General features: G+C 29.3%; 1 protein-coding gene across 1 annotated transcript in view; it reads right to left on the bottom strand.

The window, feature by feature from the left end:
• Positions 1 to 27,731, bottom strand: part of LOC113377958 (SPARC-related modular calcium-binding protein 1-like) — a 116,996-nt gene that overhangs the window by 13,108 nt on the left and 76,157 nt on the right. The window contains exons 2-4 of the mRNA XM_026618430.1: positions 2,564 to 2,771; positions 2,242 to 2,454; positions 523 to 573 (exon numbers count right to left, since the gene is read on the bottom strand). Coding sequence (XP_026474215.1) covers positions 523 to 573; positions 2,242 to 2,454; positions 2,564 to 2,771 — 472 coding nt within the window. The remainder of the gene's footprint in view (positions 1 to 522; positions 574 to 2,241; positions 2,455 to 2,563; positions 2,772 to 27,731) is intronic.

Below are 27,731 nucleotides of genomic sequence, written 5' to 3' on the forward strand. Positions count from 1 at the left end.
AATGTAAAAATAATCATAGAAAAATGTAAAATAAAACTCAATTTTTTCTGTTTAGCAGGAAACAAATTATAGTCTCTGACTTTGACTTAAATAAATGTGTTTTTTTATTTTATTTTTTATTTATTTAATTATTTATATATTATTTTCATATCTCAGTCAGACAGAAGTGTCGATGAGAGATTATGAAAACAAATTTCATATTTTTTATTTACAATTTGGGATCAATAACCTATATATTAAAATTCCATTAATTTCATCGCCCAATGAACATCTAGCCTAGATCTAGGTATTACTAATCATTAATTAGCATATTTCACTGACAATATAAAAATCAATATTAAAAGAAAACTAGAGCAAAGGTTCAAGAATCATATCGTGAATTAAAGATATAAAATTATTTAAAATCGTTGTACTATTTCTTAAAATTCATCCTTAAATGCAAAATGATTCTAATATTATTAGCCTTTTAAAGTGAGATATAATTTTATAACAACATAAAATTATTGAAAAAAGTGGTTTTACCTTTTTTATTATTTTTCTCTCTAGATGACGATCTCCTATGTGTTGACTTTGCTGTGAACAATAAAAAATATAATAAATATGATTATAAAAAAAAACAATTTTGTTTACTAAAATAAAAATTGAAATAGAATAGCAATTAGAATAACTAGTAATTGAAGTAAATAGCAATTACTAAATATGGTACATTTTTTGGTAATATTTGTAATAGTAACATCATAGGTAAAAATACAATAAGTTTGGTAAAAATATAATAATATGGTACAAATTTACACAAAATGCCTCATATAAATCTTGCTCATTTTTCGCCATATAAATAATCAATGCTGCTGATACAAACAATTATTTTGATTTAATATCAAAGAGATTTTATATGATGCATCTGGATAATTTCTTTGACAACACAACGTGTTTAAGGTCTTGATGTTTCAGTAAACATTTGTACAAATTAAATTCACGCCAAGCAATTCATTTACACCAATGACTATTTTGATTTATATCATGAAGTCAGTAATAATTATTTTTTTTATTCAATTTATTCTGCAATCTGTTAGATAAATATATAAATAAACTAGTGGTGTGACAAGGCAACTTGCTGGAACTTCCAGTACCGTAATTAAACATTCGAGACATGAAAATAATCAATGTTTTGAATAATTTCACATAGATTATTATAAATGCATACTTTAAACTTAAAAGTGCTTTTTAAATTAGGCGACGAGCGTATTTTACGAACTGAATTTTTTTTTGGAAAATATGTGTTTTTTTTAACTTTTTTGAGAATTAAGAAATTTTTGAAAATATCCGATTTTTTGAAAATTAAGAAATATTCTCAAATTTTTGTATGAAACCGTTTTTTCAAATGTCGGTGTTTTTTGAATTTTTTCGAAATCTGTTTTTTTTTTGAAAATGAAAAATTTCGAAAATTTGAATTTTTTCAAAAATTTTGATTTTTTTTTGTTGAAAATTTTCATAATTACGAAATTTTCTGTAAAAGAATTTTTTGCACACTGTCTACTCAAGCAAAATGTTTTTTGAATTAATTTAATCGGATGATCCGTTTTTACACCCTTTGCGCTCCATACCTCCGAAACGGCAAAATCGCCTCGCGATCGAGTACGAACCGAATGATGAGGACATTTGTTTGAACCATTTACGTAAATTTTAAAATTAAAATTCTTGGTACCAATGTCTAATGAAAATGTTTGACCGCCAAATGGCATTTATTTAACTTATTCTTATTGAGAGTCCATAACCGCTAAATCTGCCTTTCCGAAAATTTGAACAATTCCTAGTTTAGTCAATATAAATAAAATGTCTTTAGAATTATTCGAATCGGACTCTTCGTTCTCTCAAAAACTGAATTACCATTTTTGATTCTTTTTGCCCCGTATCTTCGAAACGGCTGGCCTTGTCTCTGTCAAAAACTAATCAGCACATCTCCCTATCAATAGGAATCGAAAGTTTTTTGAATCATTCAAATTGGTTGATCAGTGCGGTCGAAAACGTGGATGAATAATTGTATTCATACAAACACACACACATCCATTTCTTCTAAGGTATGCCAAAATGTTCAGAAACCTTCAAAACGTCCAGAAATGCAAAAAATTTCAATTTCGATTTTTGGACGATTACAATAACTTACCCTACGGGAAGTTAATACAACAGGTCTTGCTAGCTTAAGAGAGGTATTTGTGAAAACAATTATGTTGATCATATTACCTTTCCTGGCGCACAGAGGTCTGCCAGTGCGTACACTCGTATTAGGGATAGGCTGTCCACGTCTGGTGACACACCAGCAACCCGATCCGGCCAAACATTGCACCGGGGAATACCCGCCGTCTTTCCTGCAACGCGGAATGAATTGAAAGTTGACGCTTCCTGGACGTTTAGAACGCTGTTCCAAGGCGTAGGCTTTGCTCGCAAGACAAGCATCTGAAATAGTAACAAAAATTTGAGTTATTAAAACAATAGCTGTTAGAGAGACTTCTTCTTAACCTACATTATCATCACGAGGATGAATTGATTCGACCACTCGACTCACCTTTACACTGTCCGTTATGTTTCAATGTAACCGCGAAGCCGAGACATTGCTGTCTCTCCAGGTGACACTTTGATTTGTAAGTGTGATTATCGGAGCCGCAAACGGCTCTGAATCTCTGAAACCTGGTCGTCTCTATGGAGCGAGATGTACGAGACACCGCCACCGCTTTGTTCATGCACTCTCGCATGCGGATGGAGCAATCGTTCATCTGGAATGGATAGAGGATTGAAATCAGATTGGGAATAAGGAATGAGAAATTTGAAAAATATTAAAACTAAAAAAATCTTTTGCAAGAAAAGTTTATGTTTTTGCCAAAAAATCTGAAATGCTAATTTTACGTTTTACCGACGTTTCTGAATGGAAAGACACCAAATTAAGATAAAGTAGGTGTGTGGAACCAATTTTTGACTTTTCGTCGGCGTTTTGGCTCCAAAAATCTAAAACCTTCTATATGGGCTCGATTAGATTAACTCATTAATCAGGAATATAATTAATAAAAAATAACATTTTACATCTAGAAAAGATTAGAAGTAACATGATTGATAATTTGCTATTTGAAAATTCATATATGTATCTCAGTGGGTGCGGTGCGGAAGCTTATATATTACTCCGACTTACGAGTATTTTGAGATACGAGCCTCTAAAAGAGCGATTTGTTACTTTGACATATAAGCATAATTCGAGACACAAGCTTAAAATGATTTTTTTCTAGAACTAGTGGAGTGCATGGCATCGTGCCTTAAGGCAAATTGCTGAAACTTCCCGTACCGTAATCATCTTGGTACAAAAACCAAAAAAAATATATACACGTTATTAAAATCTCTATAAAATATTTGATAATTTGATGTACATATGTCCAATAAATATTTTTGACCGCCAAATGACTTTTTTTTAACATATTTTTATTGAGATTCCATAACCGCTGGACCTGCCTTCCCAAAAATTTAATCAGTTCCTCAAGTAAAATGTTTTTTGAATTATTAAAATCGGACGCTCCGGTTCTCTTAAAAACTGAGTTAGCGTTTTCGGCACTTTTTGCCCCGTATCTTCAAAACGGCTAGACCTGCCTTTGCCAAAAACTAATCAGGACGTCTCCCTATCAATACGAATCGAATGTTTTTTGAATTATTCACATCGGTTGATACATGTTTCCGAAATCGGTGACGAAAATTTGTATCCGCACACACACACATACATCCATTTTTTCTAAGGTATGCCAACATATTCAGAAACCTTTGAAACGTAAAGATATATAAAAATTTTCATTTTCGATTTTTTTGCCATTACTATAACTTACCCTACGGTAAGTTATAAATAGACCTTTCTTCGCCAATCCTAAAAGCCAAGAAAGGTGTTGTTAAATTAAATTCATAATAAGAATAAATAAAATCTTAGTCTACTAATTAGTAATTTATTTTTATTTCTTAAACTGTGAAAATTCGAGATCTTAGAAATAAGCCCAATAGATTTTTATAACATTTCAGGAAAAATAAAGTTTTATGTTTGTCATAATCATATTAGGCTCTTTGGGTTACCAAGATAGCTCTAAATCGATTCTAAATTTCTAGAGCCCTCAGGGCCTTCATTTAATTGCGTGATCGTTTTTTTTAAGGATTTTTGGACACCTCCCTTTCCTTTGATGATAACGTAAAGAAATAAATTTAAATATTTTTTCTCGTCAATTTCTGTCTACGTTTTGTATTTGAGTATCGTAATCTTACCCATGAAATTTGTGTAATTTTCATAAAAATTTTGTTTACTTTTTTTTAAATCTTTGCCCTCATCTATTGGAAGTTCTGTTCCATCCATGTACATGATTATTATTGCCAATTATATTTTTTTAGAGAGATCTTTTACTTGCTTCGACTACGAGAAAAAATCGAGATTCAAGCATTAAGTGAGTAACTGTTTTCTTGTAAATGGCAAAATGAAAATATGAAAAGTTTCGTTAGTCATAACAACCTACCACAGAAATTTTTGGCATTTTGACCAATTATTTGTCTTAAATATTTTGCTGATAAGGTCGTTTGGATTTTTAAATTAGCATCATCCTAAAGCCTATAGATTTTATTCAAATTGTGCGACATCTCACATTGATGTAGAAGATTATAATGACAAATATATATATATATATATATATATATATATATATATATATGTATATATTATATATATATATATATTATAATACATGATGCAAAACATATAAAAAGTAAATCGTACACGGATTTGGCCTTAATGATTTTAAAATGCGGGAATGCATGGAATTCTGTTTGACCAGAATGGACTTTGTCCACGTTTTTAATAACGTTTGTTTAGCTTTAGTGGTTTCTTTACATTGCAATCATTATATTATTATTTTATAGGAATAGAATAATATTTATATATCAATTTAGTAGTATTAATTGAATTAAGAAACATTACATAATTACAAAAGCATTATTAATGAACATAATTTTTTTCTGACTTTGTTTTACTTAAGATACAATTCTATACAAAAGTAATTTAGCTTATTCGACAAACTTAATTTTTTTTATATTCCAATAAACCTATTTAATTCTGAGAAAGTATAAAAACAAATCGCCAATAATTTGTAAAAAAAATCTCTGAAGCAAAAGCCTCTTGTTCTTACATTTTGATTTTAGTCCTCATCAGTTACATTCGAACGCTGTTTTTTCGAATATAATCTAAATTGGTCAAATAGAATCGAAATAATATAAATATTTATATCGATTTTGTGATAGACATCACTTGATGAGCTGCATGCCAAAGCGTTTTAAAAGATTTATTTGATCCGGTTTTATGGCCCGATATTAACAGAGTAAACACTTTTGACAGTTTGAATAATTGTCCAAGTGTCATTCTCTGAATATTTTATATTCTTTTATTGAATTTTCGATATTTAATCATGTTATTTGATAATGAACGCAGTAATGATGATCTAAAGCAAACATGAAGTTTATCATATATTTGCATGCCAAAGCCTATATCTGAAATTTTGCTCGTATGTCGAAACAACGAATTATTCCTATGGTGGTTCGAATCTATAAACTTTTGTAAGTCGGGGTATATAATATAATGATGAAAGAGTAAAAAAATATGATTAAAATCCATAAATCTATATCTAGTTATTAACTGACAATAAAACCCATACTTGAATTAAACATAAGTTCCAATAGAAGATGCTGAAGATGCTAAAGATTTTGAAACAAACTAAATTTTAAGAAAAAATACAAAGTTTCTGGAGCTAAAATTTCGATAGTGGAGTACAAATCGTAGACAGAAATTGACACAAAAAAATTATATCCGTGCTAAAGCCCTAAGCATCAACGCTCTAGAAATTTAGAGTCTATTCAGCGTAGTTTTAGTAACCCAAAGGGGCTAACATTGTTTTACATTTTTAATACTTGAAGCATCAAAAAACTTCCCAAATGTAAATAATATCAGGGTCGAGTTATGGGTTTGTTAGAATTTTTCAATTTTCCTGAAATTTTATAAAAACTATCGAGATTTATCTCGATTTATTTTATATTTAATTAAGCACTTAACAACTCAATTGCCTTAAGCTAATTTTTAACTTGCCATAGGGTAAGTTATTGTAATCGTCCATAAATCGAAATTGAACATTTTTACATTTCTTCACATTTTGAAGGTTTCTGAACATTTTGGCATACGGATATGTATGGATACAATTTTTTGTCCACGTTTTCGGGCGCACGGATCAACCGATTTGAATGGTTCAAAAAACATTCGATTCCTATTGATAGGGAAATGTGCTGATTAGTTTTTGGCAAAGGCAGGTCCAGCCGTTTCGGAGAAACAAAGCAAAGAGTGCAGAAAATACAAATCGAGTTTTTGAGAGAACGCAGTATCTGATTTGAATGATCTAAAAAACATTCAATTTGCAATGATTGGGAAAAGAGGTGATTAGTTTTTGGCAAAGGCAGATCCAGCCATTTCAAAGATACAAGGCTAACTGTGCAAAAAATGGCAGTTTTTGAGAGAATTAAGCGTCCGATTTGAATTATTCGTTTAGAAAAAAATAATTTGATAATTGCTTTTAGGAAAAAAATGGTTTCAAATGTTTTTTTTTTCAAAAAAATTTTTTTTGGTATATCGAAAATAATTCAGATTTTGATTTGAATTTTGTTCTAATATACTTTAAACAAATAATTTCAACTTTGCAATTCAGTTTAAATAGTTCTTATAAATATTAGACAATTTTACAATATTTATAATAATCTATTTGAAAACATTTAATATTTCTCAAAAATTTCCAGTTCCAGTAATTTGCCTAAGACACGCTGCCATACACCACTAGTTTAAATTTATCTATTGTAATTTTGATCTAACAACATTCTTGCTAGTCTAAAAAGCCTATTCTTATACTTCTGACCTCACTTAGCAAACAATTTTTCACGTATAAAATAAATATAGGAATATATAAAATTTTCTCTCTAGAATCCTTAAATATCGTCCTAAAGGTGATATAGACCTTACAATTGATTAATTTGTGTGTTTTCTGGTCGTGGTTCGATGATCATCGTGATTTGCTATCCTCTAACTTTGAAAGTCAAGTTTCTGAATTGGTCTATTATCACGAAATGAAAACTTTTCTCAAACAAATTTCTTTAAAAATTATCAGAAATCACTTCTACCGCTTCCCAGGTTCCATGTAAAATTCTCACATTACATCGCCCATATTTCTACCATACAAACCAGTATATGGAGAAATAAAAAGAAAAATTCCTGCACGACAACTACTTCGATTACTAAATCAGTATATGTATTATCAATTATTAATGTTACATAAATTTATATCTCCGCATTCGGATTCTGTCTAAGAGAAGAAGATATGCATAAGTTTTGCTGACATTGTATGTAAAAAATAAATACTTGTCGCATTCCCGGCGAAATTCCAAAATATTCAAAACGGCATTCTTTCACCTTATGTCGTATCTCTTAATCGGATCAGAGGTAATAAACCATTTGTTGTAAATAATTTATGACCAGAACAAAATGTACTCGAATTTCCCGAAGAAGAAGTTTATGTTTTCATAAAAAAAATCCGGTTCGCTAATTTTTTGCTTTCTCGACGTTTCAAGTCATTCTGAATCGAATGAGATTAAATTTGGAAAAAGTATGTGTGTGAACCTATTTCCAAAATAATTTAGTGCAACGATCGGCTGAGCCGTTTCTTTGTAAATAGCAGAAATGTGAAAAATTTTCGTCGAAGTTTTAGTCCGCAATTTTATTTTTCATAAGTTAAAAACCTTTCGAAAGATATTGGTTGGGAATCGTGCTGATTAGTTTTTGGTAAATATCGGCCGGGCCGTTTTCTTGTAATAACGTGTTAAAATATTTTTTGACGATATTTATGATTTTTTTTGACGGTAGATACCATAGTCTTATAGATCATACTAAAATATTACGGCCGTACGACAACTCGTTTAATTTTAAAAATTCGTCATAGTTTGCAAAAATTAGTATCGGTTTTTGGCATTTGTCAAAATTAGACCTTTCATCGACGTTTGCTCAAAAACGCCTGAACCGATTTCAGAAATTTAAAAGCCATTTGATGTATCTCTTGTAATTAACTGTTGAAAAAAAAGTTATAAATGAATTATGACCAATCCAAAATGTACTCTAATATTGATATATTTTGTCTACCCCTTTCTAATGGTGATGATGTAATATAATTTAACTTATGGTATTATTTTCACAATGAAAGATTTGATCTGAAGATCATTTTTTTGCTAAACAAATTTCAGACCCTTAATTGAACCTTGCTAACACACTTTTAGTGCATTTTTTGCATTGTGTGTGTGTGTGTATTTGTGTGTGTGAACAGATTTTTTGCTCTAAATCGACGTTTTCTCAAAAACGGCTGCACCAATTTCAAAAATTTAAAAGCCATTCGATGTATCTCGATGAGGTTTAGCGTTTCTCAGTTTTGTGCGATGATCGTCCGAGCCGATTCTTCGTAATTTGAAAAAAAGTGTTAAACTTTTCGTCCACATTTAAGCTCATACTACCGAATCGATTTTTAAAAATCAAAAACTATTCGAAAGATATTAGTTGGGAATGAAACTGTTTAGTTTTAGGTAAAAATCTACCGAGCCGTTTTCTTGTAATTAACCGTTGAAAAAAAAAATTAAGCTGAAGGAACTTTTTTGGCAATAAATATATCATGGTCTTATAGAATTTACTGAAATATTACAGCCCTATAAGTAGTTTAATTATAAAAAATCATCAAGGTTTAAGAAAATGAGTAGTTTTTTTGACGTTTGTTAAAATTAAAATTAGACGATTTACTTGGTATAACAATAGAGTACTTGGTCTTAATGAACATACTAAACCATTAGAGTCCTACGGAAACTGGTTCAATTATAAAAATTATTGATTTTTGAAAATTTGCTTTTAGAAAATACTTCGAGTTAGCGTGTTCATTTGTTTTCAATTATGTGTAATAAATCCACTCGAAATACTTGGAATCACTCATAAATTAATTTATTTTTTATTGATTGTCGACTATTTACACATATCGGGAAGTTCATGTCGGCAAAATACCAATACCAACTAGTTTAATTTTTTATTTTTCATTTAATCTATTGATTGATTTCTAATTAAAATTATACTTGTAAAGATGGACAATTGTTGGTTTGACGCTTAAAAGGCAATGCAGTTATGAAAAAAGAATAATCACAACTTCAATATCTGATTTTAAACATTTTTAATTTTAGATTTGGAAGCACAATACGAGTTGAAGATCTAACAAAAAACAGGCAGACTTGATAAGCGATTTAAAATTTAAAAGAAAATATTTTAGCCAGATCTTCATATACTAGAACGTACCTAACCTACGGTCCTACTACCGTATTTAAGGTTAAATTTATTTACCTATATAATTTATCTTTTACCACAGGTTCCCTTCCCCTGAATTTGCTATTAGTTTGTGAATTCTGCAACAAAATAAATTGGAAAGGCCGTTTGCTCGAGTCGTTTATCGATCGTATATCGATAGCTAGGTCCGGTTATGCGATTTTTTATGGATTTTTTGTTATCTCGAAATGATTTATTAGGTCTGCGGAATTTCGCGGATTCGATCGTCCCACCTGGGGAAAAATAGAAAAGTACACGCATACGGACACATAAAAGATATTATTATAAATATTGTTAGAAACATGTAAAGATCCTTACATTTTAAGAAGTACAGCATATATAGGGTAAAGTCGGGCTTGAAGGTAGGTGGGTAAAAAGGTCCACCACCTATATCTTAAAAAAAAGTAAAGCCAAGAATTTTTAACAAAAATATTTGAAAGTAGAGGGAAAAAGATGTATAACTAACCATCACCTTGATTCTTACGACGTCGATATCGAGAGTTAGACGGCAATGTTTGAAAATTCATGACCAAAGTATTTTATTAGTTAGTTTTTTCGGTTGTGAGATATGTTATTTAGTTTCCGAAGCCTTAATATAATTTTTAAGTTTGCGTTATTTGATTGTTTTTTTAAGTCGTGTTGATATTTTTTAGTTAAATTCCATAGTTTTTTTATATAACCTGTATAAAAGCTTGAATGTATATGGGGTTAAAAGGACCTATGAGTCTTTGCCCTCGAAAAAATGTAAACAATGAAAATTAGTATATTAGTTACAAAAAGCAATTTTACAAGAGAAAAATTAAATTAGTCGGAATTTAAATTTTGCATTGGTTCAATAACGTAGCAATTATTTTGCAAAATTCCTTTAAAATTAAAAGTAAGACCATGGGGTAAAAAGAACCAGGTGACAAATTTTTGTAAAACAGCAAAAAGATCACATTTCTACAAATAATTGCTCAAAATCAAATTTGACCTTTGTGCCCCGCCCTATTCTATTATATTTTATATAATTAGAAAAAAAAAGTGGAATTAAAAAATTGATCAATATTTTAAACGTTTCGACACTTAATGTGTGACATGATTGAGAAAAGACTTTTTAGTCGTGAAATATTAAAAAATATTTAAAAAGAAAATAAAATACATTTTTTTTTAAATTGATCGCGTAAGAACAACAAATCAATATAAAATAAAATTTTAATTAATAACAAAACACCAAGACAGAAATCTTCATCATCCAAAATATTTTCACCAAATGAAATTTTATTCTGAGGAGTAAATTTCTGAAAGCATTTTTTTTTAACTTTCCGTAGGGTAAGTTATTGTAATCGTCCAAAAATCGAAATTGAAATTTTTTACATTTTTTACGTTTTGAAGGTTCCTGAACGTTTTGGCATACCTCAGAAAAAATGGATGAGTCGTCCACGTTTTCGGGCGCACGGATCAACCAATTTGAATGGTTCAAAAAACATTCGATTCGTATTGATAGGGAGATGTACTTAGTTTTTGGCAAAGGCAGGTCCAGCCGTTTTGGAGATACCGAGTTAAAGGTGCAAAAAATAGCAGTTTAAAATTTAAATGGCTTAGAGAACTAAGCATCCGATTTGAATGATTCAAAAAACTTTTTGCTTGTTTTGACAAAATAATTGCTCTTAAAAAAAAAATCAATTTTTATTTTCTTTGTTTTATTTTAGTTTTTTGTATGTCGGAAATAATTCAGATTTCAATTTTAATTCTTGCTAAAGGTCTAAAGCTCACTTATATACTTTAAATATATAATTTTAACTTTGTAATTCAGTTTATATAACTTTTATAAACATTAGACAATGTTACAGTATTTATAATAATCTATATGAAAACATTTAATATTTCTCGAACATTTCGTTAGGGTACGGAAAGTTCCAGCAATTTGCCTTAAGGCACGATGTCATACACCACTAGTTTAATCTGATTTTGAATTTTTTAAATGTGGCATATCGAGAAGACTACTCTGTATTTTAAGGCATAAAAATTATTTCTTATAAATTCCTAATAATATAATTCCATTTGTATGATGAGAAAAAATATTGCAAAAAAACACCTCAGTAAAAGTATACAGAAATTATTTAATGAAATTCATGTACGATCTGTCTGTCATTTTAATGGACTATTAATTAATTTAACAATCTAATTCCCGGTTGAAAGACCTGTCTCATTATCAGTAGAGAAAACCAGGGCTGATTATAATAATATTAAATCCCAAATATAAATATTAATTACATAGTTCATGTTCTTACTTTAAATTAAGCCTATTTTTCCTAAATTCATTTTCGTACTGATGTATATATAAAATGAATATTTAAAATAGTTGGTTCTGACCAGATGCTGAATTACAATCTGATCTTGAAATGTTTTCTTAAGCAACGTAGTACTATTTATAGGAACTCGTGCAGAACTTCAATTAAAATAATAAAGATATCCATAGAAATAGATATATATTTATTTATACGTAGTCATTACATTGCTTTATGATTATTATTTATTAATATTGTTTTAACTATTATTAGAAATTTTATGTTTCTGATAAATAACTCGAAGTTGCTAACGGTAAATATAAAACGTAACTGATTCATTAAATATCAATTATTTAAAAAATGATCGCAAAAAAACGGAAACTAGTGATGCATGGCATTGTGCCTTAAGGCAAATTGCTAGTACTTTTTGTGCCAAAATTTATAAAAAAGCTTTAAATTTTTTGAAAACTTTGAGAAAATTGGAATTTTGAGAGTTTTTGAAAGAAATTGACTTTTTTTTAATTATTTTTAATACTTTGATTTTTTTTTTGAAAATTTTGAACTTTTTTCCAAAGCTATCGCAAAAAAAGTCAATTTGTTAATTTGTCAAAAAAGTTTGATTTATTGAAATCGGACGCTCGGTTCACTCAAAAACTAAATTACCATTTTTTTCACTTTTTGCCCTATATCTTCGAAACGGCAGGTCCTGCCTTGTGCAAAAACTAATCAGCACGTCTCCTTGTCAATACGAATCGAATGTTTTTTGAATTATTCAAATCGGTTGATGCGTATTCACAAAATCGTCAACAAAAATTTGTATCCGCACACACACGCGCGCGCACACATGCACATACACACAAACACACACATACATCTATTTTTTCTAAGGTATGTCAAAATGATCAGAAAGCTCTGGAACGTAAAGATATATAAAAAATATCCTTAATAACTTACCCTGCAATTTTTACAAAAAAAAAATACAAAAAATGTAGTTTTGGAAAATTAAAAAAAAATCTAATTTTCGAAATTTTTCATTTTCAAAAATGTCTAAATTTCGAAAAATATCAAAATTTAAAAAAAACAAATTCTCACAAAAATTTGAGAATATTTCGAAATTTTCAAAAAAAAATCGAATATTTTGAAAAATTTCCAAATTCTCAAAAAGTTTAAAAAATTAGATTTTTTCCAAAAACTCCAAAAAAACCAATTTAAAAAAAAATTAAACATTAAAAAAGCCATTTGGCGGTCAAAAATTTTCATTAGACATATGCACATCAACTTATCACATATTTCATAGATATTTTAATAATGTATACTATACACATTTTGTGTCATTTTTTTTGGGTTCCGTACCAATATTTTTAATTTTAAGTATGGAATAACCAATTTGTATGATTGAAAAATCATTCGGTTTGTACTCGATCACGAGGCGTTTTTACAAAAGGCAATTTTGCCGTTTCGGAGATATGGAGCGCAAAGGGCGTAAAAATGGTCATGCAGTTTTTGAGAGAACGGATCGTCTGATTAGATTAATTCAAAAAATCTCTTGCTTGAATAGACGGTGTGCAAAAAATTTTTTACCGAAAATTTCGTAATTTTGTGAATTTTCAAAAAAAAATTAAAATTTTCAAAAAAAATCAGTTTCAAAAAATTCATCATTTTCAAAAAAGACACTAAATTTTGAAAAATTTCAAAAAATACCAAAACTAAAAAAAATCGATTTCTTACAAAAATTGAGAATATTTCGAAATTTTCAAAAAAATCGAATATTCTCAAAAATTTTCAAATTTACAAAAATGTTTTTTTTGGGATTCCAAAACTTCTAAAAAACTTCTAAAAAACTTCTAAAAAAATTCAAAATTTAAATTTAATTTCAAAATTTGAAATTAATTTAAAAATTTAAATTTAATTTCTAAATTATCAAAAAAAATGAACCAATTTCTTGTAAACATGCACATAAGTTGTTTGTAGTATACGCTTGTCGCCCAATTTAATAAGCACTTATAAATTAACAGTATGTATTTATAATAAATAATCTATTTGAAATTATTTAAAACAATTATTCATTATTATCATTCCTCGAATTTTTAATTACGGTACGGGAAGTTCCAGCAATTTGCCTTAAGGCACGATGCCATGCGCCCTACTAGTCTTTTGTTCGATCAATTCAGTCAATATCTATGATACCTCTTTACGATCTCTACTAAAATATTGATGTCTACCAAATTACAAGTATGACATTATCTTGTTCTCAAAGGTTGCCATTTGAAGTTTTCGTTGTATGCAAATCGAGGTCTGAAACTTGAGAATTTCAAATCTGAAGAACACGAGATGAAATGAGTATTATCGATCGTTTACTAAAAAAATATGAAGAGTCATTAATCAAGATAATAGGACGTATAGCAAATTAAAAGCGACATAAAAAGTGCGAACACACGCGGAACCCAAAAAACAGAGGCGCCAGGCGGCCAATGTTGATAGACCGAGAGCAAAGGGACGAATTCGTAGGGAAATCATTTGAAATGTAGTGTAAAAGACTACCTAATGGGGTGCATGGCATCGTGCCTTAAAGCAAATTGCTGGAACTTCCCGTACTGTAATTAAAAATCTTAGCACGGAACCCCAAAAAATTTAACACAAAATGTGTACACGTTATTAAAATCTCTATAAAATATCTGATAATTTGATGTACATATGTCCAATAAACTTTTTTGACTACAAAATGACATTTTTTAACTTACTTTTATTGAGAGTCCATAACCGCTGGAGCCCTAAGCCTTATATTTATACGGCAAAGGTCTTAGGCGCTATATATATATATATATATATATATATATATATATATACACATAGGAACAGGAACTGGGTGCATCACCATGATTATAGACAATATACGTACAGGGTGTTCCAGAACTCAATGTCAAGCCGAAACGGAGTGATAATATTGATAGTCATGAAAAAAATGATCTAGAGCAGTGAGCTTTGAAGTGAAACCTAAGACCTTTCTAAAATTATGACTATTTTTCGGTTATTGTGGTTAATATTTATTTTCCCGTAGGGTAAGTTATAGTAATCGCAAAAAGATCAAAAATAAAAATTGTTGAATATCTGTACGTTTCAATTGTTTCTGAACATTTTGGCATACCTTAGAAATAATGGATGTATGTGTGTGTGTATGTATGTATGTTTGGATACAATTTTTCGTCCACGATTTCGGGCGCACGGATCAACCGATTTGAATTAAAAATACATTCGATTCCTACTGATGCGGAGACGTGCTGATTAGTTTTTGGCAAAGGCAGGTCCAACCGCTTCGAAGATATGGGGCAAAAATTGCCAAAATTGGTAATTGAGTATTTGAGGTAACGGAGCGCCCGATTTGAATGATTCGAAAAACATTTTACTTGCATTGACGAAATGAAAAATTGATTACATTTTTAGCAAGGCAGGTCCAGCGGTTTTGGGAGATACAGAGGAGAATGTAAAAAAATTTTTTTTGTCGGTCTAAATTGATCATTAGACAAATGCGAATGAAATTATCAGATATTTCATAGAGATTTGTATTTTTAATTTTTAAAGTTCAGTTATACATATGAAGATTTTCAATTTTTAAAGTTCAAACAAATTTCAAAATCTTCAGAAAAAATGTTTTTTCAATATTTTCAAAAATATATAAAGTATTATACTTCAAACATAAATTTTAAATTTACAATTCAGTTTAAAAATGTCTATATAATATATCTTCAGATGAATTCATTCGGCTTCTCTTTAATATAAACATTTTCAAGAATTTTGAACAATAAGATCGTCACTGTATGAACGAATAAATATTATATACAATAATTATAATTATCTCTTTGAAAATATTTAAAATGATTGTAATTAATCATTGATCAATATTTATTGATTACTAGCTGACCCGGCTAACGTTGTTTCACCATATAAGGTGTTTGTAAACAATTTCTAGAGAGTCCTAAGAAATACTAATTTATTGTAAGTGTATAAAGATGTATTGTGTTGCATGTCTTTTCATATTAACATTTCAAAAAAGTTGATGTTTTGAGTTTTCGTGTATGAATAAAACTAATATCCTATCAAATTTAGTTGAACCAATTGATATTTGACGTATGAGCCGCCCTCTATTGTTTCATTCCAAATTAGGCTTTAAAAAAACAAAATTAAATTAAAAATGACATTTTTTACGCGGTTTTAAATTAATTTCTCATCTTTCCCACAACCTCTGGATTAGCACGAATTTTTTAAGACTAAAACTGGCCAAATCGGTTCAGCCGTTTTAGAGTTTTAGCATATCTACCATACCGATCTCCATTTTTGTATATAAGATTAATTTTTTTTTGCTCGAATATTCTGGTACGGGAAGTTCCAGCAATTTGCCTTAAAGCACAATGCTATACACCACTAGTTTGTATTGGTCATTGAATTGGTAAATGTGGTTGTATCTTTATATTTAATAAATTATTAGTATGTAATAAATAATGAAAGAAGCTGTAGTAATTGAATTAGTAAATATGCATAATTCTCTAAATATCTTTGTATGAAAAAAAAATTGTGATTAATAATAATAAATAAAGGTATACAATTTTTTTCCAGCTCCCTTTCTATGAAAAGTAAGTTGGCATATACGAAGACAATGAAATCAACATAAATTTATGTTTATGTGAATAATTTTTGTTTATGTACATAATTTTGACGCCTTCATAATAAATGAAATATTGTTCTTGGAATAAAATGCCAAACGTGCAAGGCATTTTATTCGATGGATAACTTACACGTGCTGGTAACTTATAGCAAAAAATAATTATTAGCCTTAGCTTTCAACTTTTAAGATATATAAAATAGTGTGCAACACAAAATGTTATTAAAGTATTTCATCTTCTAATTTTTTACTGAAAACAAATGAGGAAGTATTAATTTTATTGCTACAAGACAGCACTTTGGACTAGAAGAAAACGAAACTGGACAGGACCCATATTGAAAAATGAATGCTTTTTACATGATTTCATCAAAAACAAAATGAAATGTAAAAAGACTAGGATCACCAAGAATACAGAGTACTAGGCAAAAAATCAAAATACAGGGAAAAGCAATCTAAAAACAAAAATTGTTTGTTCTTATTCCTTTATGAAGTAAAAGTTTTTCTAGTTCGTGGTAATAACGAAATTTTTCTTTACTCATGTGTGGTATAGAAAGCGCGTGCGCCTTACAAATTTAATATTCTCGATGTTTTAATATTTATCGATGTGTTTTTTATCGAACGCAAATAAATAATCGTTTCGGACATAAATAATTACGTATTCTGACATCTGTGGCGCCAAATCCAAGTGATGTCTTTATTCTGTTGTCGTTTTCAACGTCACTGGTCTGTGTGTGGTTTTTGTATTTTGATGTTTTTAAGCTATGGTCACATGCACCAATATAAATATACTCAGTTGTATAAAGAAAGTGCAAAAAATCATGAGTCCAACACATCCAAGGAAAAAAATCTCCCTCCCAACCAATTTTATAATATTATTGACGAAGAAAAGGATCTATGGTGCACTATACAATTATACACAAGCAAATAAAATGAAAGTGTAAAGATTAATTATAAAATGTATGATGACTAATGTACGTGTATACAAAGTCAACAAATAAACACTAGTGGTGTATGTCATCGTGCCTTAAGGCAAATTGCTGGAACTTCCCGTATCGTAATGAAATATTCGAGAAATTTTAAACGTTTTCAAATATATTATAAATACTGTAACTTTCATTATTTTTGCTATCTTGTTATATCTGAGCAAATCAAATGCAAATCATAAATCAATTTATTTTCAGAACATTAACAATCATTCGAATTCAATTTCAAACTAGCTGTAAGTGGAATTCTGTCTTAAGGCAATTAGGGCATCGTGCCTTAAGGCAAATTGCTGGAACTTCCCGTACCAAAAATTATTATTTTTTGTAAAAACGATTAACATTTTTGAAAAAAATTTACTTCGAAAAAATAAGATTTTTGAGAAACTATAAATTGGACAAAAAATTACTTTTTTTTGAAAAAAAATTTTTTTAAAAAATTTTTTTTTAGAAAAAATTTTTTTAAAAAAATTTTTTTTTGAAAAAAAAAATGTTTTCTTCATTTTGACATATTTTGGAAAATCTGAACTTGTTTTTCAAAGCAATCGTACTGCTTTAACTGCATAGATACAAAATATAAAGCGCGTAAGCGCGGCGTCGCTGTCTAGCGGGTAAACATTGATACGGAACCCATAGAAAAATAAACAAAATTTATACTTATTGTTAAAATCTCTATAAAATATCTGAAAATTCGATGTGCATATGTCTAATGATCATTTTTGACCGCCAAATGGCATTTTTTTTTACTTTTTTCCTTAGATCTCCGAAACCGCTAGACCTGCCTTTATGAAAATTTGATCAATTCTTTATCTTGTCAATACAAGTAAAATGTTTTTTGAATTATTAAAATCGGACGCTCCGTTCTCTTAGAAACTGAGTTACCGTTTTCGGCACTTTTTGCCCCGTATCTCCGGAACGGCTAGACCTGCCTTCGCCAAAAACTAATCAGCACGTCTCCTTATCAATACGAATCGAATGTTTTTTGAATTATTCAAATCGGTTGATCCGTGTTCCCGAAATCGTCGACGAAAATTTGTATCCGCACATACATACACACACGTACATACATACACACACACATACACACACACATACACACACACATACACACACACATACACACACACATACACACACACATACACACACACACACACATACATCCATTTTTTCTAAGGTATGCCAAAATGTTCAGAAACCTCTGAAACGTAAAGATATATAAAAATTTTCATTTTCGATTTTTTTGCGATTACTATAACTTACCCTACGGGAAGTTAAAAAATAGTTGCCTAAAACAGTTACACAAAATTGAAAAAGTGCTCCCGTGTAGTCGCAGTCTAAACAGCATTTGCAAATAATTCTGTGAGACATTTTCACTTATACTGTGCTCAGCTTGGCGGCATTTGCACATTTTTCAATAGTTTTCACAAAATTGGAAAAGTGCTCCAGTACATAAACAGTCTAAACGCACTTGGGTAAACATTTGTACCAGAGTGGCGCTTAGACTGTGCTTAGCCTGGGTAATTTTTTGAATTTTCAATCCAAAATTACAAAAATATTTTTTGAAAAAAAAAATTAGAAACATTTTTTTTTCCAAAAGCAATTATTTTGTTGAAACAAGCAGAAAGTTCTTTGAATCATTTAAATCGGACGCTTAGTTCTCTCAAAAACTGCCATTTTTTTAACATTTAGCTCTGTATCTCCAAAACCGCTGAGCCTACCTTTGCCAAAAACTAAAAACCACTTTTCCCCGTCATTACGAACTGAATGTTTTTTGGATCATACAAATCGGATGATCCGTTCTCTCAAAAACTCGATTTGTATTTTCGGCACTCCTTGCTCCGTATCTCCGTATCGGCTGGACCTGCCTTTGCCAAAAACATCTCTCTATCAATAGGGATCGAATGTTTTTTAAACCATTCAAATCGGTTGATCCGTGCGCCCGAAAACGTAGACGGAAAAATGCGAACATACAAAACACACACACACACATCCATTTTTTCTGAAGTATGCCAAAATGTTCAGAAATCTTCAAAACGTCGAGAAATGCAAAAATTTTCATTTTCTGTTAGTTAATAAAAAAAAACTCATCCAACTTTACAGGTTGGAAGTCAAATGTGATCCAATACATAATAAAACAAATCCCATAATATCCTACTCAATTTGATTATTTTTTATTCTTTTTTCTTAACCCAATAATGGCCAAAATTTCAGAATAATTTTCATATGGGCCATAGAAACTTTATTAGATAATTTAGTTAAAAATGTATCAAGAAATCTTAACCCTTTCCAGAATTAATACGTATTTTGCCTTCAGAGATTTAAAAATCAAATTTTTCAAATAAAATTCCTGATTATTATGTTTTTGAAACTCTATCGAACAATTATTTTTCATTCCTCTCATCAATCGAAATTCAAGATTCAAGATATCAAAATAAGATCAATTTAAAAACCTGGGAATATCTACCAGAACATCAGCATAAAACAGTTTGACATAGAATTATAAAAATTCTGGGAACATTTACACTTATAATAGATATATCAAAAGCAGTTTCATGGAAGGACTTTAAAATTTGAGATAAGCAAACCAAGTTTCCAGGATGCTTCTAAGCAAATATCTATAAATCGATATGCCAATTGCTGTTTTTGGTCACAATTCTTGGTAAAAGGTTGTGACACAAACCGCACATAATCAATAAAATATTATATGATAAATAAAGCAAAAATATTAACCCAAATCCTACATCAGTATATATTGATTCCAAAAAAAATCTTAAGTATATTTTTCAATTAAATTGTAATGAATATGGTTAAAAAAATATTTCATGTATTTTGAAAATTATGAGCTTTTAAGTGCAACCTTTAGAGCTTTTGTGATAATGCGATCATTTATCGATTATTTTGGTTAATTTTTATTAATTTTGTTCATTTAAACTTCGGAACCCTAATCGTAGTTAACATTTCTAGGACCACGTTTAAAAATAATGACACAATTGCCCTAGGTATTCTAAAATTAATCCTATATGATAAACGGTAAATTTCAAATTTTCAAACTTGGTCGACTTTCAAAGACCCTTCATTTAAATAAATGTACTAAAATGTGTTGGTAAGTTCTATCAAGAGTTTGTGAATTTAATCAGGATTTTTAATTGGTAAAATACTTAATAATTTCAGAATTTAAAAAATAGTAAAGAATAAAAACCTAAAAATAACACGATCAACACCCTGTATAAAGTTGTCCAAAGTTCTATGACTTACTTATATATTATTTTAGAAATTTGATCTATACAGATTAAGACACCAAATACGATTATTTAGTGCTAAAATTCAATTGTGAATTATAGCAAAGTTATTAAGGTGGAACTCATAAATCTTTAAATAAATAATCTATATAAAATCTCTTTTCACATCTAACCCGTTCTTTTACATCGCATGTTCTGCAAATAATGTTTGAGCCACTGAGAACTTGGCCTTTATCAATATTTATGTTTTTGACAAATATATATATATATATATATATATATATAAAATCGTTTGTCTACGGTGTTAAACGATGAAAGGTCACAAAATAACGCCATTCATCACGGGTAAGTGTCAAAATATGCCGTAAACTTCGTTTTCCAAATACCAAACGAACTATTGAATTATCATTGTCGATATGCTATGAGATCGAAACAACATTAAAATAAAGTTCGAAAAGTCGGTGAAGCAAAATAGCTTTATTGATGCGCACGCACACGGTGCGTGAGACTGTTTTCCGTAGACAGGTGCCAAACGCAACTGGTGCGTTTGCCTTTAGTAAAATAAGATGTTTATATTGAAATTTTGTACTGCATTTATTTCAAACAGAAACAGTCTTATTTATCCTATTTTTGTACCATTTTTTAATTTTCAGCTAACAGGGTTTAATTAAACGTGAATAAACAAGTACATTAAGTTAAAAATAAGCAATTTTACAAGAGACAAATTAAATAAATAGTTATTCCAACACTGATGAATATTTCTGAGAAAATACCAGATCAAGTTTATATACAATATTATCTCTGAAAAATGTGCCCATAAAATTTATATTTTGCATTGATTAATTAATGTAGCTATTATTTTGTAATATCCCTTTAAAATTAAAAATAAGTCATTGGACCTGTTTGGCTCCTGGCCGTGCCCGTGATCCCGTCTTTGAAGTGAAAAGGACCTAATAGCAAATTTTTGAAAAACAGTAAAAAAACATACTTTTCTACTATGATGAATTTTGCTGAGAGTTTTACTGAACACAGTCATATAGTTGTTTGTTTGATGTGTTATTTTAGTCCAGTCATTATAGTAAGTTCACCTCGGAATTCGAAATACCTAGCTGTAAGTCTGTAAATATTTGTATATTGACACCTAAAAGTTGTCTCAAAACCTAGATATGTTGGGTCAAATTTGGCTTTTGTGTCCGCCCTATATCTAAAGAATTTAAAACACCTTATTGGTGCTTGGTAATATTTTATTTATTAATCACATTGAACACGATAGAGATTGAGAGCAAATGTCATATGGAGCGCTAGCAAAATATATTGCTCATTGCCAAACGATATTAAGATGACCAATGATGACGATAAATTTAAAAGAAAAATAAAGAAACAATATAAGGAAATTGAAGACGAAGAAGACTGAAGAGTTATATATAAAGATATTTTAATTATAATAGATACTATATTAATGAAATAGTCAAATGAAATGTATATATTAAATTTGAAAACTGTTTTTCATAATCTCTCATACCAGGCACCTCTGTCTGACTGAGATATGAATAAAATGTATATATATATATAAATAAAAAAAATAAAAAAAAATAATAAAAAAATAATCATATCTTCATAAGACCAAATTTTTACTTAACAATTGCAGGTGTTATATCCAATTAAATCTTCGGTTAATCTTTCATGGAAGAAAAATTTGTTTGATAAGTGAGAAACAAAATTTGAATATAAATTTTCCTTTTCGAGTCTATACAAAACTTGCTCAAACTCGCTCCTGTTATTTGTATCCGTGCCTTGGCTTTATATTTTTCTTATTTTCGTGAATATTAAATCACTGGAACACCTCCGTCGTGCATATTGCTGCCCATATCGGAGCCCGAGCGACTTTAATAAAGGTTGGCATATGTTAAAATGTATACTATAAAATAAAATATTCCCATAATGCGCACCTGCACCGAAAACATACATGTATGTATATGCAGAATATAATATAGTAATAAGCATGCAATTTTCATAAGTTGCAACAGTTTTAACGACATAATCATAGTTCAAACGTAATTTTGCTCCATTTTTTTTGAAGAGGAGAGATTTTAACTCGGGATGTTATCAGGTTTTATTATTAACTTCAAATATTATGATGTTTTGCATCATCATTTGATATTGGAATTTTTTAAGGTGTTATACTCGTATGTATTAGTAACTTTTCAAAGATGTTCGTTTTCGCCAGAAAATTTGAAATTACATATTTATGTTTTCTCATCGTTTCAAGTCATTGTGAATCGTTTGGCGCCAATATTATAAAATGTGTGTTTCGGTAAATGTATATATTTTAAAGAAAATTTTACCCTTCTTTTAATTTTTTTTAAAGAACACATCTGCACCGATTTCAAATTATTGGAAGATTGTTAGGTATTGTAAGTAATCGAGATGTTGGTAATTGACACGATAGAAATTTTGGGGAAAAAAATAGAAAAAAATATTTTTTAGAAAATGATTTGGGAAAAAAATGGTGAAAAAAATTTGAATTCAATGGTTTCGATCTTAAAAAAAACTTAATATTGATAGAAATTCTAATAATTTTAATTATTACGAAATTATTATTATTATTTTATTATTATTATATTAGAATTATTTTACGAAAATTAGCAAAAATTATAAAAACGGACTTTTTGACTATCTGGCACAAGTAGTAATTTTTTTTAAGTTAGTTATGAAGAAAATTGAATAAAATTTTATACAAGACTCAAAAGTAAAAAATATATATAGATCCAAAATTGTAAGATTTTTAAGGAAATAAAGGTATTTTTAATAAACAATGATTCTTAAAAAAAATTCTAAAAAAAATTATTTCAATAAAGTATTTCATATTTTAACGCCATATTGCCATCCCCTGTCCAGGATTAACAAAACTAAAAATTGCCGTCCCTGTTTTGACATATAAAATATGATCATCTTATGATAAGACCTCGTAAACTAAACAACAGTGCTCACAACTAAAAAACTAACAACGAAAGAAAATACATTTGTTATGGATTTTCAAACATTGTCGTTTATCTCCTAATAGCGACGTCGTGGGAATCAAGGTGAGTGGCTGGTTGTACATCCCTCTACTTTCAAATATTGTTGTTAAAAAATTCGTAAATTCACTTGTTTTTGAGATATCGTTGGTGGACATTTTTACCCGCGGACTTTTAAGCCTCGCCCTACTCTATATAAAACACACCCTTAAACTAGTTTCTTAAGGTAAGGTAAGCAAAAAGATTTAAAAAAATATAAATTGAGTTTTTTTGCTGTTTTAATCCTATGCTTTGAGAAAATATTTTAAAATTTATAACTTCATTTTTTCTCGCCCAATTATGGTACTTATATCCATATTTAATACTATACCTCGTTAGTATCAGTTAGATCAATAAAAGTGTATTTAATTTTAGTATCAATAACAGTAATACCTACTTATATGTTACTACATCATTTTTGTCTTGTGTCCCTTATCCATTATAAATCGATATCGTTAAATAGGTCAATGCAATTTTTGTGTAATTGGCAGTTTTCTGATTGACGACTTTTACAATTGTGACAAGTCCTTGATAATTCCGATGAAAATATGCAGGTCAGTTTGAGAAATCGACAAAAAGTGGGCAACGCATAAAAATTAAAGTGTAATTATAATATAATGAGATAATGTGTAGTTGAATGCAATTTATTTGTCATAAAACTAGAAAATTCATGTCATGGCATAAAAATTAAATTAGTAGATTATTTTTTAATAACTTGGGTCCCTATCGTGTTTCGTCAAACAGCTTTTATTTTAGAATCGATCCAGCCGTTTTTTGAGAAGACATCGACAAAAGCTCAAATTTTGGCTCAACCAGTTTTGGTCCCAAGTGATTCAGAATGACTTGAAACGTCAAAAAAATAGCAAATCGTATGTTCTGGTGCCAAGTATTCGTTTGGCTGAATTATTGACCTGACCCACGTGTCTCCATCTGATTTATAGTTGGCTCTTCCTATCACAATGTTAATGCATTTAATATGCAGCATGCAATTTATAACAGATAGGAAAATAAAGTATGTGAATCATGCATGGCGCCGGATATTAAAATGATAAAATACTTCAAATCTATTTTATGATCGTTGAATGACGATTCAAATTTTGTTGCCATAGTAACTCAAACTAATTTAAAATTTGATAGCAATTTGCACAACCGGAGAAAGTGAGTTTATGGCGCATAGTTGTCTTTATTCTGTAGAAATAGAATGGATTAGATTGATACTAGTTCCTCATCCTATGGATATTTAAGGAAAGTTGGTAAATATTTTACAAAATTTAATAAAAACTGAAACTGGAGCATTTGAAATTTGATAAATTTGACAATTTATAAATGACCAATATTTCTGAAAGTCACTATGCACTTTGGTTGAAGAATTTTAATTTCTATCTACGAACCACGGGGTCAATTATTAATCTGTTTTGAATTCTGTTTTCGGCTGAAATGTATTTAATGAACTAATTAACTTCCCGTAGGGTAAGTTATTGTAATGGGCCGAAAATCGGAATTGAAAATTTTTACATTTCTCGACGTTTTGAAGGTTTGTGAACATTTTCACATACCTCAGAAAAAATGGATGTGTGTGTGTATGTATATATAGATACAAATTTCCAGTCACGTTTCCGGGCGAACGGATCAACCGACTTGAATGGTTCAAAAAACATTCGATTCCTATCGGTAGGGAAAAGAGCTGATTAGTTTTTGGAAAAGGCAGGTCCAGCCGTTTCGAGGATACGGAGCAAAGAGTGCAGAAAATAGAAATCGACTTTTTGAGAGAACGGAGTATCCGATTTGAATGATCTAAAAAACATTCAATTAGTAATGATTGGGAGAAGTGTTTATTAGTTTTTGGCAAAGGCAGGCCTAGCCATTTCGAAGATACGGAGCTAAATATGTAAAAAATGGCAGTTTTTGAGAGAACTAAGCGTCCGATTTGAATGATTCAAAGAACTTTCTGCTTGTCTTAACAAAATAATTGATTTTGGAAAAAAAAATTTTGTTCCAATTCTTTTTTTTTTTTTGTATATCGAAAATAATTCAGATTTTATTTTTAATTCTGACTATAGTTCTAATATACTTTAAACAAAATAATTTCAACTCTGCAATTCAGTTTACATATTTCTTATAAATATTAGATAATGTTACAATATTTATAATATTGTAATTTGAAAACATTCAGTATTCCTCGAACATTTCGTTACGGTACGGGAAGTTCCAGCATTTTGCCTTAAGGCACGATGCCACCCACCCCACTAGTTTTTCCTCCAATTGATATAGTTTTTGCCACTAAATGACTAAAATAATTTCATTGAGCAGATAATGCAAAACATGATGCACCATACGAACTGCAACTAATTGAAAACGCATACACGTGCAACTGCATACGGAGTGAACTTTAACGATTGAAAATAATCTAATTGAATCCATTGAAAAAGAGCTGGTAATTACAGATAGATATCATTTTTATCCATTTATATATATATATATATATATATATATATACTAGATGACCCGACAGACGTTGTCCTGTACCCACGTCTACAATTCGTAAGTTCCAATTTTTTTAATATCCTATCCTATACTTTTTAATATCCTATTTGATGTCCTGCATTTGTGATTCATTTATGGTTTAAGCGTAAGCAGTATAAAAAATTCAGAAAAAATAATATAGTATCTGCGTTAAAAGAACAATATCACACTTGATTTTACAACACAACATAATTGCTTCAATAATTTATTCTATAATTTTCATAATCACGTACCATATATTAGTTGCTCTTTGACAATTATAATTTCTAAAGTACGTTTTAATTACTAATAATTTAATACACATTATTGTTTATATTTAAATCTTAGGTAAATTAATTTGTAAAATCTAGTTCATATTTGCACTCTTCAATCTAAGATCAACTTGCTAAATATTCCACATCTAATGCCAAACAAATGAATTTTTCACACGTGAAACAAAACTCTAAATCATTTTTTTAATAAGTAGAAATATTTTTTTTGTATTGTTAAATAATTTAATAAAGTAAACCAAAATGCGACATGCATAAGTTTAAAAAAATAATGTATATGCAATTTTGGACTTGTTGCGTTATTTTTAAACTGAATATATATTGTTTCATCTGCCAAATATATACTGTTGACTGTATCTTATATTATTTTAATTTCTGGTACATCTCAACTGCTTTTCGACAATAATAATGTAGACATTACATTTTTCGTGTATATTATATTCTAATATTATCTAAGCTCATAATTTCAGCTAAATTCAAATTTTTAAGTGAATTGATATTTCTAGCAAATGACAGTTCAAATGTTTTCAATGTCAAATTATGTAAAGTTTTTTTGTACTTTTTGCCATTTATTTCTACAATATTACTATAGTTTTATCGTTCACAAAATCTTAAAAATTTCCTTTGACAAACTCTAAAAAGAATTATCAAAATCCGAATAACTGTTTAGGAGAAGTATCAAATCATTCACCCGTATTATATTTTGCAAAAAGAAATTTTTGGTCGCTTTGCTGTTATCTCGATTTTAATTGTTTCCTCACTCCAAAGGGGCGCCACTAAATGTAGCACGTAAATTAACCCCTGTTTTTAACTCTAGATAAAATTTATATAAATTTCTATTTATATTTACCTTTCCCCGGTCTATAAGAGCCCGATGGCTTGTCTTTAATTAATCAATTTGTTCATTAAATGCTTTTAGTCCGCAAGTACAAAATGTGCGTGACGAAAGTTCATAATGAAATTCATTGACTCCGAGCAATGAAAACCCGATGTACAACATGCAGTAATAATGCCGTTGATTGGCTCAAATTATAAAATATTAAGAAAAAGAAAGTTTTTGTGGGATCAAAAATGGCTAAAAGTAGAGATTGTTATAAAAAAGGTTTACCCACATTTGCTACTAATATCGGTGCTACAGAATCAAAAATTATGTACTGATTTAGAAGACAACATTGCTTTACGTTGATTTTCTTGAACAATTGTAATAATATTTCTTGAAGAATCTGACAAAAGATATGATCTTACACATTAACACCAACATCAACACTAAACCTCCTCTCCCTGGAGTG

Source organism: Ctenocephalides felis, unplaced genomic scaffold (genome assembly GCF_003426905.1).
Source record: "Ctenocephalides felis isolate EL2017-DRISC unplaced genomic scaffold, ASM342690v1 CF-g0.4_SCAFFOLD_00845, whole genome shotgun sequence".
Taxonomy (NCBI): Eukaryota; Metazoa; Arthropoda; class Insecta; order Siphonaptera; family Pulicidae; genus Ctenocephalides; species Ctenocephalides felis.